The sequence below is a fragment of the Diabrotica virgifera genome, chromosome 4 (genome assembly GCF_917563875.1).
Source record: "Diabrotica virgifera virgifera chromosome 4, PGI_DIABVI_V3a".
Classification (NCBI taxonomy): domain Eukaryota; kingdom Metazoa; phylum Arthropoda; class Insecta; order Coleoptera; family Chrysomelidae; genus Diabrotica; species Diabrotica virgifera.
This window is the reverse complement of record NC_065446.1, coordinates 93,273,291-93,286,641: the sequence shown is the minus strand read 5'-3', so window position 1 is coordinate 93,286,641 and position 13,351 is coordinate 93,273,291. Positions and strand designations below refer to the sequence as shown.

Genomic DNA, 13,351 nt, shown 5'->3' with positions numbered 1-13,351 from the left:
ACCGGGACATAAAGTACCGGCCCTTAATCTGTCAAATACTTTATTTTTTTAGGACAATAGGTTAAAGGGCTCCAGTTACATTAAACGTTTCTATCTTGGATATTTTGATTCATACAGAAATCAAAAGACAAGTAAAATATTTGCTAATAAAAAAACTCAAATTTCGTTATCTATCATTTTTTACGTGTATCGAGTATTGTTTGAATTATTATCAAAAGCAAATAATTTACGAGAATTTGAAAAATTTGATTTTTTTAAATCATATAAAATATATATTTTTATAAAATATATATTCTAAATCGCTCAAAATGTTTAAGGTCATTACTTATGCTAGAGTAAAGTAAGTCTTATAGGGATTACTAAAGATTTTAATTTTTGTGGAAATGTTCGTTTTACTTTTCACTTTTTACTAAAAAATTCGAAAGAAGCCTATTATTTTCATGTTCACTTGCTTAATTTTGATGATATCAACTTCTTTCGGTCCTCATTTAATAGGTATTTCTGAGTACTTTGACAAATGTATATTAACTATATTAAGCATATTTTATAAAATGCATCGTTTTCCTGTTAATTAGGCTTGAATAATTAGATTTAAGTACCCGCCGAAAAAAAAATACATTTAATTAACTATAACTCAGTTTGAATTAATAATAAAAGGTTTTTTAAAGCTTCATTTTTGGTAATGATATATTTTATGTAAAAACTTACAATTTTTAAGTGATTTATGAAAAACCGCTTTAAAACATTTATTATTTTCACGAATAAATAAAATCTTTGATCTTTACTAACTCAAAAAGTATTGATTTATTTTAATAACTTTATATAACAAATTTTGCTTATAAGTTGTCCTTCTATCAATTTGTGGAGTTATTTTTAATAAAATAATTTTCACTCCAGAGAAGGGGCGGTATTCACCCTCAGGGTAAAGGCGCAAGGTGACACCATATCTCGTTTGTTTCTTGAGGTATCCTCTAATCACTCATCAATGTTCGTGAAAATCGATGAAGGTTCACCAAAATTGAAGGTAATAGTTGATTTTTACCTACAGTGACTGCACTATATAAAAGAAATTGCAATTTAATGATCTAAATGCGCGCATTTTGGAGCTCATAAATTATTAAACGATATGTACATAGTTGCCAAATAATTAATTTAATGCATTTTAAGTACAACTCTCTCTTAAGCCGGGAAGATGGAGCGGTTTTCTTGCGAAGGGGTTGTAGCTCAATAAATCGAAATGCGCGTGATTTAAGAGTTTATTATTAGAATATATAAGCTATAGGAATTATATCCGCGATACGATATATTTTAATTTTTCTCAGTACGTTTCTATTTAGTTAAATCAATTAAAGGGTTGTTTGGGGGTGAAGGGGATGAGCTCAAAAATCGAAACTATATCATTTCAAGAGCTCATAAATAGCTCGTAATTCTGGCCCAAAAATCGATTCAATATCCCTATTTTTAAGTACATAGTGGGTAGTTTTTATATCCCACTAAAATATTAAATTCCTGCTCAGTGTAACGAGCTCAAAATTTTTAATTTGCGGAATATGAAAGCTCATAAATCAACGCTATTTGTTTTTAAATTTTTGAAAGTGGGGGACAGGGGTAACAAAAACGGGTTTTGGCCATTTCGGACCGATACCGATACATCACCATGCACCAGACGAATAAAAGGATGCCTCTGTTCGAAATGGGACACAAAAGGGGGCTCTATACTACGATTACGAGTGACCTTCATATAAAGATAAATACCACCTTGAAATGATGAGGAACTGAGATTACGATGGAATAAACTTGGACCTCTAACGGGAAAAAATTTGGACTCACAACGGGATAATAATTGCCTCTGAAAACCTGGATTCTTTATGGGATAAATTTGGACGCTAATGAGATGATAAAACACAAAAATAGAAACTCGAAAAAAAAACAAAGATCCAAAATTAATCTAACCCTGAAAGGGATCTGGAAACTCACTTTTAAAAGTGATGCACACCGGAATATGTTTTTGAATCGCGGAGTAATCTACATAAATCAGAGAAGGGGAACAGCTGTTGAACGTTTCTCACTACGCTCAAACGCGCTGGCGCTAAGCCGCTGCACAGCGAGTCAAGTTAGGATTATTTAACATGCAGTAATTATCTCCGCTAATTTTGCTTCGATCAATCTGAAAATTTCAGAGAATATTTTTGAAGTTATGCACCTTCTTTTCAAATAATAAAAAAATCGAAAATGTCAAAATTTTTAAACCAAACTCCCCCTAAATTTCTTGTCAGAGTATAGTATATTCTTTAAAAAAAAACTTTTGAACTTACCACAACGACATGCTCGCATTTAAGTTGCTCCTCGGCGGCCTCGAGCAGCGCGACGAACGCCTCGCGAGATCCCTCGGGAAGTACTTGCGGGGGAAGGGCGACGTAGAGCGTGCGTCCCTTAAGTACTGCCTCCCAGGGATGGCGGGCGGTGCGGAAAGTCAGCCGCAGCGGGGGCGGCGAATTGCCCCTGGTTTCCCCAGGGGCATCAGGACCACCACAGAGGCCCGGCTCCCAGAGACATGTTGTAGCAATCGGCCTCGGACGCGCTACTGGCGGAACGTTTACTACTTAACAACGAATTCCTGAAACAAAAATAAAAAAAATTTGTAGTACCCAACATTATCCAAAAATGACGAGAAATGAATATCAGAAAAGGTCTGAATTTAACATTTTTCTAGACTTGCAGGAGAAAGATCAGAGAGGCAAAGGAAAGATGGTATAGTGACAGATGCGCAGGGATTGAACAGTTGGTAGAGAAACATGAAAACTTAAACCTTCATAAGAAAATTAGAGAAATAACAGGCACTAATATTAAGAAAAAATCAAACATACTGCTGGATAAAAACGGCAAAATGGTTATAGACGTCGGTGAAAGGCTTAAAAGATGGCAGGAATATATTCAAGAGCTATTTAAAGACGAACGGACTGAGATAGTACTAGAGCAGAAAAAGTTCGACAACGGCCCAGACATAACAGAAGATTAGGTATTAGAGGCGATAAAGCGAACAAAGAACAACAAGGCAACAGGTCCTGAGCAAATACCTGTAGACATAATACGGTCAATAGAAGAACAGCAAATTGGAATATTGGTCGACTTATTTAATACAATATACAGTACAGGAATCATTCCCAGATATTGGCTGCTGTCAACGTTCATAACACTGCCAAAAAAACCAAATGCAAAAGAATACCAAGACCACCGGATAATAAGTTTAATGAGTCATACACTTAAAATATTTTTAAAAATTATACACCGGAGAATACATAACAAACTTGAGCAGGACATAAGCGACACGCAATTTGGATTTAGAAATGCAATGGGAACGAGGGAAGCCCTGTTCGCTGTAAAGGTACTTGTGCAAAGGTGCATGGATGTTAATCAGCCAGTATATATGTGTTTCTTGGATTACAACAAAGCCTTCGATAAGGTCAGACATAACCGCCTTATCGAATTACTTGAAAAGAAAAACTTGGATATGAGGTACATCAGGATCATTAGTGCTATCTATTATAATCAGATCGCTGTGGTAAAAGAGAACAACGCCTTTTCAAATGAAATACAGATTGAGAGGGGCGTCAGACAGGGCTATGCCCTGTCTCCTACTTTGTTCAATTTGTATTCAGACGAAATAATCCAGGAAGCACCTGAAGACCTAACCACGGGAATAAAAGTAAATGACCGACCAATCAATAATATACGGTTTGCCGACGACACTATTTTATTAGCCGAATGTCTTGAGGATTTACAACAAATGGTTGACAGAGTGGTAGAAGTCAGCCAAGAAAACGGACTGTCCCTAAACACAAAAAAGACACAATTTATGGTAATCGCAAAAGCTCAACAGCGCCAAGAAAGCATAACAATACATGGAGAACAACTTAAAGAGGTTGAAAAATATAAATATTTGGGTACAATAATTAATGAAACTAATGAGTACACAGAAGAGATTAAAGCAAGAATAGGACAGGCAAGAAATGCTTTTAACAAACTGAAAAAAGTACTCTGTAGCAGGGACATTACAATTTCTTTAAAGATACGACTTCTGAGATGCTACGTGTTCTCCGTATTATTCTATGGGTTGGAGGCTTGGACATTAAAGAAGGATGTTTCGGACAGATTAGAAGCCTTCGAGTTATGGGCCTACAGAAGAATATTAAGAATAATAAGAACTTCACTGCAAATTCTTTCATCTCGAGGGTTTCTAGACAGGCAAATGCTTGCTCCAATTGTGTGGATTTCTTTGCGGATAGTTCGCGATTTTTAAAAACGCTAAAGGGTTGCACCCTCTAGTGTTATGTTCTTGAATATTTTAAACTTGAGATTATATATCTTTACCTGTTATTTTTACTTTTTGACTTGCTTTATTGTCGTAGTGTTTATTGTATCTTATTGTATTTCACGTATATTTGTAATATTTTGTTAGTTCTTCATATCTTCTGTAATGTTTTATTGTAATGAGCTTTGCTCGTAAATATATATAAATAAATAAAAAAATAAATAAAAAGAATAAGTTGGGTGGGTAGAGTCACGAATATCGAGGTGTTGAGAAGAATGGGAAAAGATAAAGAGATTTTAAATACAATTAAAGTCAGAAAACTGCAATATCTGGGACATGTTATGAGGGGCAAGCGTTATAACAATTAATAATACAAGGAAGAATACAGGGTAAAAGGAGTCGCGGAAGAAGACGCATCTCCTGGTTAAACAATTTGAGAGCTTGGTTTAATTCAGGGGTGGGCAAATACTTTTAAGCGCGGGCCAAAATGGAATTTTCAAAATGTCTCCCGGGCCGGAGACCTATACCATACCCAGTATGTACGCTGCGCACACGCTAATGTTTTTGGTGGATGTTTTTCTCTGCCCAAGAAATTTTTTTGACAACAATACTGTAAGAATCATTTTAAAGAATTTGGACAAAGACATTTGACTGTTAATAATATATAATACTGAAAATAAATTGTCATAGTTGGGTGTGGGTGTACATGCGAACCATTTGTTCCCAGTAAAATTACGAAATTTTTAACGTGGTCCATTATATTAAGCCATAGCAAGGATCCAGATAAAAAATGAAATTTAGAAATTCAAGAACAGCCTTAATGAAGATAAGGAAATTTCTGAGTAACCAAAGATTCAATCTGCAAATCTGATATCGAATGGTAAAACGTTATGTCAAGTCAAGCATCATTGACGACATTCAAAGGAGACAACTGATCTGGTATGGTCATGCAGAAAGAATGGACGACGACAAGCTGCCAAAACAAATTTTAAAATTGACGCCAAGGGAAAGAAGAGAGGAGGGCCGATGGCCGAAACAATCCTAGCTCTGTGGCATTCAAAAGGTAATGTCAAAAAGAAACCTTCACCCTGGCGAACGCAACGACGGACGAACGAAGCTGGAAACTGGGAACCGGAAGCCAGAGAACCCTATAAAAAACCGGGATAATAATAAAAAGGGTATGTCCACTCTATTCTCGTTTATTGGATTGTTACTGCTGACTTAATGAGAAAGCTGGAAGCTTTTGAGATGTGTCTTTTTAGGAAAATTTTGAAAATACCATGGACCGATCATATTACGAACGAAATGGTGAGAAATCATTAAAAGGAGAAAGACAGCAAGGAGAAAGGACACATACTTAGAAATGATAAGTACGTTGTTGTAAGTTGTTGCAGCAGCTGATTATGAAGGGTAAAATCAAAAGAAAACGGTCCTGGTAGACGACAAACACCCTGGCCGAAAAATATTCGTGCCTGCACCGGGTTCAACATAGATGCTTTTAAGAAAAGCAGAAGATAGAGATTCATTTCATTGAACACTACGAATACTAATACTGTTTATTTCAACAAAATCGCATAAAAGAGATGAAGAGCGTAGGCGCAAAATTTCGGACCAATGCATTCCTTTTTTCAAATCCTGAGAAAACTAAAAAATATTTTTGAAAAATTTAAACACAGAATGAAAGATTACATTATTGCCGAGGGCCGAAAATCCCTTAGAATAATCAAACAGTTTCTTTTGAATGAAATATTTGAAATTAAAAAACACATAAAATTTCCTCTTTTTTTCACCCCTGTGACTTATTAAAATATACATAGATGTTTTCAGGGACTTTCGGCCCTCGGCAATAATGTAATATTTCATTCAGCGTTTAAATTTTTCAAAAATACTTATCTCAGGATTCGAAAAAAATGAATGCTTTTAAAAAGCATTGCGCCTATGCTCTTAAAAAATTGCTTGCGGGATTTCTCAACGGGCCGGGTAAAGTAAGCAAAAGGGCCGCATCCGGCCCGCGGGCCGGCTTTTGCCCACCCCTGGTTTAATTGCACTTCTGCTGATCTCTTTAGAGCAGCGGTATCGAAAGTGCGAATTTCCGTGATGGTTGCCAACTTTCTTAGAGGAGATGGCACATGAAAAAGAAGAAGACAATGACTAACAATGAATAACAATGACAATAGTTGAATTTACAGTGCGAACATGAGGGAAACCATCAGGGGTCCTATTTTCGAATTCATTTGAGCATATTTCGCATACGAAATTAGAAGAATTTCGCTTGAAATCAAGTGTCTTGTATTTTCGAATACTTCGTGTACGAATTTTTTCGTATACGGCGACTCGAATGGGTATGAACCATTCGAATCGTGATGCTCGTATACGAATTATTGTTTCATTTCAAGGTCATTTCAGCTGTCATGATAGTTTTAGCTGATAGTGTTAATTGTGTTTTTGTCTACAATATTTTTACATTGAAATTTATTTTCAATGGCTGGTTTAAATAATTCTTTAATAGAAAGAAAGGACATGTTGTACGATTATGCCTTGAAAATATAACCTAACCTAACTTTATGTACGCATTTTAGCATTGGATCTTAGCTCCAAACTTGACATATGACACCGTTGCCATATCCTCAATTTTTTCATACTATCACATTACATAAAGGTGCATTTAAAAAATCGCTTTGAAGTAAAGTTTTGAAAAGTAAATAGTAAAGTATCAGTGTAAATACTGGATATAAAAATAATATTAAACAAAATGGCACACTTTCTGCGGACTTTGCAAATTGATATTACTAATATACTATTGTGTTTTCAATTTTATTCATTTTTTATGTATGATTTGCGACAATTAAATAATTAATCAAATAAATAATAATTAATATAAAATTAATAAGAAGCAGATCATAACAATACCTATGCAATATTAATATTCGATTACACTTAAAATAACTTCTAAACAACTTTTCTCCCAAAAATAGCCCTTTTTTATAATTTGTTCAGACTATAAGTCGTTATATTTATACATTAAACGTTCTTATACAATCTTATTCTTATACATTATACTCCAGTTAAGACAGTATTGTTATACAAGAAATAGACGAAACAAATATGGCAACATTGTGACTCTTCAGATGACAAATAAGTTCAATGTTATTCGAATTTGCAGTGTTGTCGGTGCAAGTTCTGCTCGTATACGTATAACATTTCGAAGGACGTTCAAAAATACACATTCACGTTCGTATACGAAATTTTTCATTCGAGTTAACACGTATGCGAAAATATTCTATTGAATTCGAAAATACGACCCCTGAACTATTCAAAACTAACACAGGACTGTGTCAGGGAGATGCGCATAGAATAGAATACTTCGAAGCACAGCGTTGATTCCGTTTCCCCCATGCCTTTTATTGTTTTAGCTGTTATTTGATCTTCACCGCCTGATTTTTCTAGTTTCAGTTTTTTCTGGCAGCTATACTACTTCGCTTCTGAGTATATTTGGTTATTTCTCCCATCCTGCGATTTCTTCAATTTTGTCCTTAGGTTTAATATTCCGAGTATAGACGTTTACAGTAATTTTTCTGTTTCCCCCATTCTTTTCAGATTAATTATAATGTTGCCTTTTTCAGGCAACATCAAACAATACAGCAATAAAGTATCTATCTCTAGATAGATAGTTTACTTAATTGAACTGTCTTTAGATTCCAGACGATCCACGTGTTCTTATATTTCAGCGCAGATGACATTGATGTGTCTACTTTAATCTCATCTACTTTAGGTTTTTTATTTGTGTATTTAGTTCTGCATTTGTTGCCTTCTAAATATATCTGGGCAGGGGAGCAATACGCCGATTTTACCTGAGCTACGTTAAGCTGGGGGCCTGAATGCGCCGAACAAACTCAGAGGGTCGCTAATCCTTGGGCATGACTGCGCCGCCACCCGTCATGTTGTAATATCTTAATGTCTACCTTTTATTTTTTATATAACTGTTTTTTATTTACTATTTTAGGTGGGAATAAGCTACAATTTAAGTTTAAAACTAAATTTATTTGACGTTATCACAATAAAAAAAATATTAAATTAAACAAATTTTGTTTTTGTTGCTTGGTAAAAAAATTCTTCTAAAATTTAATTTTATCTGATTCATTCATATTAAGAATTCAGACATATAGTAACATTTTAAAGTAGATGACTTTATTGATATTGCCAATACGTTGCGTTCCTGGGACGACTTTATTTAAAGATAGTTCATTCGATTACATGAAATCAACCCCAACTCAAGAATATCCGTCACAAAAAAATCATAGCATGTGATCTGTCTTTAAAAAACAACCACATGCAACGGTAAAATTCTCGTGTTAGAGATTCCATAGTAAATCACCAGGAAAAAACCTCGTGCATTAAGAATATTCCTCAATGATGACAGTAAAATTCTCGTGTTAGTGATCCCATAGCAAATCACGAGGAAAAAACCAGGAAAAAACTTAAGATACTACACCGACACGGTAAATATTTGGTCTTATGTATCTACATTTATTTTTGTCTTGGGTCTTGGATGGGCAGTATTTGGAAAACTGAGAGAAACTTTTAAAAGTGAGAAACATACCTAAAGATAAAGGTATTTGGCCAGTGCGTCCTCCCAGTCTTGACGTACGGATCAGAAACACTTACCTTAACTTAAGCCTCGACTACCAAACTAAGAGTCACGCAGAGAAGAATGGAGCGGTCAATGTCAGGAATAACTGCGAGACAAGATCAAAAACGAAGAAATCAGGAGAAGAACAAAGGTGACTGACGTCATCGAAAGGATAGTCAGGTTGAAGTGGAGATGGGCAGGACATATAGCCAGAATGACATATGGGCGATGGACAAAGAGGTTATTGGAATGAAGGCCAAGAGAAGACAAGAGAAGCGTCGGTCGACCGCCTACAAGATGGATTGACGACTTAAGAAAGCTAAATAAAAACTGAATGAGAGCGGCGCAGGATAAACGGGGTTGGAAACGAGGGGAGGAGGCCTATGTTCAGCAGTGGACTTTTGAGGCTGAATGATGAGACATTTATTTTACCTGACGTACGTTAAACTGATCAATAACAAGATAATTTTACTGTCATCATTGCATGTGGTTGCCTTGTTAAAGACAGATCACATGCCATGATTTTTCTAACGGATATTTTTAAGTTAAAGTTGATTTCAAAGAAACGAATGAACTACATATCTAAATACCGATAAAGTCGTTCCAAGAACGCAACTCATAAATATTGGCAATATCATTTTACAGTCATCTACTTTAAAATGCATAATTTAGGCAGACATATGCCTATGTCTGTGATAAAATTAAATTATTGGAAGAATTCTTTTACCAAGCAACAAAAACAAATTTTGTTTAATTTATTAAAGTTTTGTAGTTTAATAACGATTTTTAAAGTGGAAATTGAAACGTCAAATAAATTTAATTTCAAATTCACACCCTACTCCTCACCCAACCTTTCTTCTTACTACCTATAATAATAAACGGACACGCGCCAACTCGTAACTTTTAATGGCAAACATTTTCAAATCAAAATGTACACCGGCCAATTCGTAACTTTTCTATTACCTCACCTGCCAACTCGAAACTTTCTTCAGGTGAATTCGAAACCATTGAGTAAATCTAATACCCTAATTCTAAACCGAATGTTTCTTGGTTTGCTTAAAAACATTATATTTGTATTATATGTACCTATAAAAAATAGAAAAAATGGAAACATCTTAATAAAATAATTGAAATAATTTTATAGTGTTTCATTAACACGTGTTATAAATATTATTTCCATCAAGTATAGCTCTACACGAGCTTGGTTTTTATCAAGTAATTGTAAATTCAATATTTAGATGTTCAGCAATGATAAATTATTTAAATCCATCTGATAATTTAAAAGCGAAGAGATTTTCCATATGTTTATTTCAAGTCTAAAAGATTATACTTTTATTTAGTTACGAATTCACCGGTAGTTGATTGGTTACCGAAAAATTACCTGAGGCCAGAGTTACCAATTGGCCTGTAATTAGGATGGGGGATTAAAATAGTTACGAATTCACCGGGACCCTAATAAACACACTTCCTTCTTTACGTAATTTACATATTTTTCTAGATGAGCCAAATCTCAGTACCTAATAATGATCGTGCTAATAATGACTAAATCTAAACAACCGGCATGTTTTTGAAAAATTAAATTTCTGTTAGGTACTAATAAACACCCTACCTTTTACCCAACCTTTCTTCTTAGTACCTATAACAATAATCAGACTTCCTTCTTTGCGAAATTTACATATTTTCCTAGATGAGGAGAAATTCCAGTAAGTAAATAATTATTACCGCGCTTTCGTCCCACACCCGGGGATTAAAACTGTCACCGGCGCACTTCTGCCTACCATTTATCGAGACTGGATTATACCAGGTAAAATCGGCGCATCCATCCCATACCCATATAGGGCTCATAGGTACCCATGAGGTTTTTTGTATAGCTCAGTGTGTCTAGGCCTGTAATTTTTCTTTGGGATTCGCTGAATCTAGAGTCAGAATTAAAAGAAACCATTAATTTTCTAACCCCCCCCCCTTCTTTCTCATAGACAATCCGAAAAATTACAAAAAAACTATCACAACTCATTTGATCCTATCACTTATTTATCGGTATTTTAAAAAAATGCAAATCCCATTCTCATTCCATCTCAAGTGCGCTTAAGATTCTTTAGATAAAATAATTTTGCAAACAATACGTTTAAATAAACAAAATTCTTTTATAATCAGACCTTTTACACTTGGATAAAATTAATTTAAGCCGGCGTTTATTTTAAGTGAGATAAAACACAGAACTGGACATAGAGGGTGGATTAGCTACAATTTTCCAGGACGTTCCATAACGGCGTGCCAGGTCAAAGTCATATGTTTTTAAAAGGAAAACCTGTATTTATTTTAAAATTGAAATCTATTTCATTTCTTCATCACAGCAATATAAAGTTGTAACCTGTATATCGGATATTTAAAAAGTTTTGCTATCGCTACCAAAAATTATGCTTATTTTTAGAATTGATTTTCTGGTGAATGGATTAACGGATTCCGCCATTTTTTTATTTTATATTTTTTTCTTTGGTATTTACACTGTTGGACAAAGATGGTTCTCTTTGGGGCTTGTACCGGGTGGAAGAAATCAAATATTTTTCTTATGATAAGTTTGAGACACCCTGTAGGAGGACCAGGTAAAGGGTGGATATATCGTTGGTACCTATGATTAATGTGATTCCTAATACATTTCCAGTGAAAATAATAACTCTTTGATAAGTATTGGCTATTACAATTTTTTTATATGCGTGTCCGCGAAGATTATAACTCACAAAATATTTATATTGAAAAGATTTAGTTCATAACAGATGCCGACGAAAACAATTATTTCTCTTTCTGTTTCTGTTTCTGCCGACGAAAACAATTATTTCTGAGCACGTTATACTAATTATAATTTTTGTGGACCCACAAACAGAAATGATGTTTTTTTGCCGATACTCCACAAAAAATAAATTTTTTCGCTAACACTTTATTAGGGATTATAATTTTCACAATCATATAATCGAAAATATGTAATATTTTTCGCGGCGTTCATTGAAAGTTCTACTCTTAACGGCATTTTTCGGAGTTATACTTTTCGTAGGCGGCGGCGATATATCGAAATCATCAAGTATATTCAAATGGGAAATAAGCCACAATTTTACCTAAAAATGATTTTATTAACGTTTCGACGCCCAAGTCGGCTGTCGTTGTCAAAATACAAAATAATACTAAATAAACAAAAATGTTGTTGCTTAGTAAAAAATTCTTCTAATAATTTATTTAATCTGACTCATTTATATCGGCAATTCAGACACGTATTATACATTTTAAAGTAGACGACTTTAAAATGATATTGCCAATATTGATGAGTTGCGTTCCTGGGACGACTTTACTAAAAGATAGTTCATTCGATTACATGAAATCAATCCCAACTCAAGAATATCCGCCACAAAAAATCATAGCATGTGATCTGTCTTTAAAAAGACAACCAAATGCAACGGTGGCATTGAAATTCTCGCGTTAGAGATTCCATAGTAAATCACGAGGGAAAACCAGGAAAAACCTCGTGATACTATCCCGACATCGTAAGTATTTGGGTTTACATTTAGTTTACTCTCAAAACTAATACCGAATTCTTGAGTTGGGATTGATTTCATGTAATCGAATGAACTATCTTTTAGTAAAGTCGTCCCAGGAACGCAACTCATCAATATTGGCAATATCATTTTAAAGTCGTCTACTTTAAAATGTATAATACGTGTCTGAATTGCCGATATAAATGAGTCAGATTAAATAAATTATTAGAAGAATTTTTTACTAAGCAACAACATTTTTGTTTATTTAGTATTAGTTTGTATTTTGACAACGACACCCGACTTGGGCGTCGAAACGTTAATAAAATCATTTTTAGGTAAAATTGTGGCTTATTTCCCATTTGAATATACTTGATTATAAAAATGCCACAAGAAAATAGCTTCAGAACAACATTATCGAAATCATGTTGTAATATCATATATCATATCTTTAAAAACTTTAATTTCCCTGATATCTTTAAAAACACAAAAAATACACGGTATTATTTTTTAGCATGTGTTTAAACTGAAAAAAATACTAAATTAATAATAAAAGATAACACTAAAAAATATTAAAAAAAAACAACAGAACCGGACTTACAGCCATTTTTTCATAACAAGGTTTCCACTCACCCTCTCCTCTTATTTGCAAAGGTAGACTAAAGGCTGATTTATCTTACACAGGGACGTGGACGGCACGGCGCGTAGAACAATAGAAATCGCACATCCTCGGCACTTCCCGGTGTCGCCCCGTTGCGTTGTAAGATAAACCAGCCAATGCTTTTCATATCAGACGATTCTTCAACGTGCTCCGTGCCGTCCACGTCCTTGTCTTAACATAAATCCGGCTTTAAACTTGTGAAATCAAATATGCGCAGCATTTTATGA

General features: G+C 34.4%; 1 protein-coding gene across 1 annotated transcript in view; it reads right to left on the bottom strand.

The window, feature by feature from the left end:
- The window catches only part of LOC126883072 (ornithine decarboxylase antizyme 1), a 60,343-nt gene that overhangs the window by 18,831 nt on the left and 28,161 nt on the right, over positions 1-13,351 (bottom strand). The window contains 2 exon segments of the mRNA XM_050648290.1: positions 2,316-2,522; positions 2,524-2,617. Coding sequence (XP_050504247.1) covers positions 2,316-2,522; positions 2,524-2,617 — 301 coding nt within the window.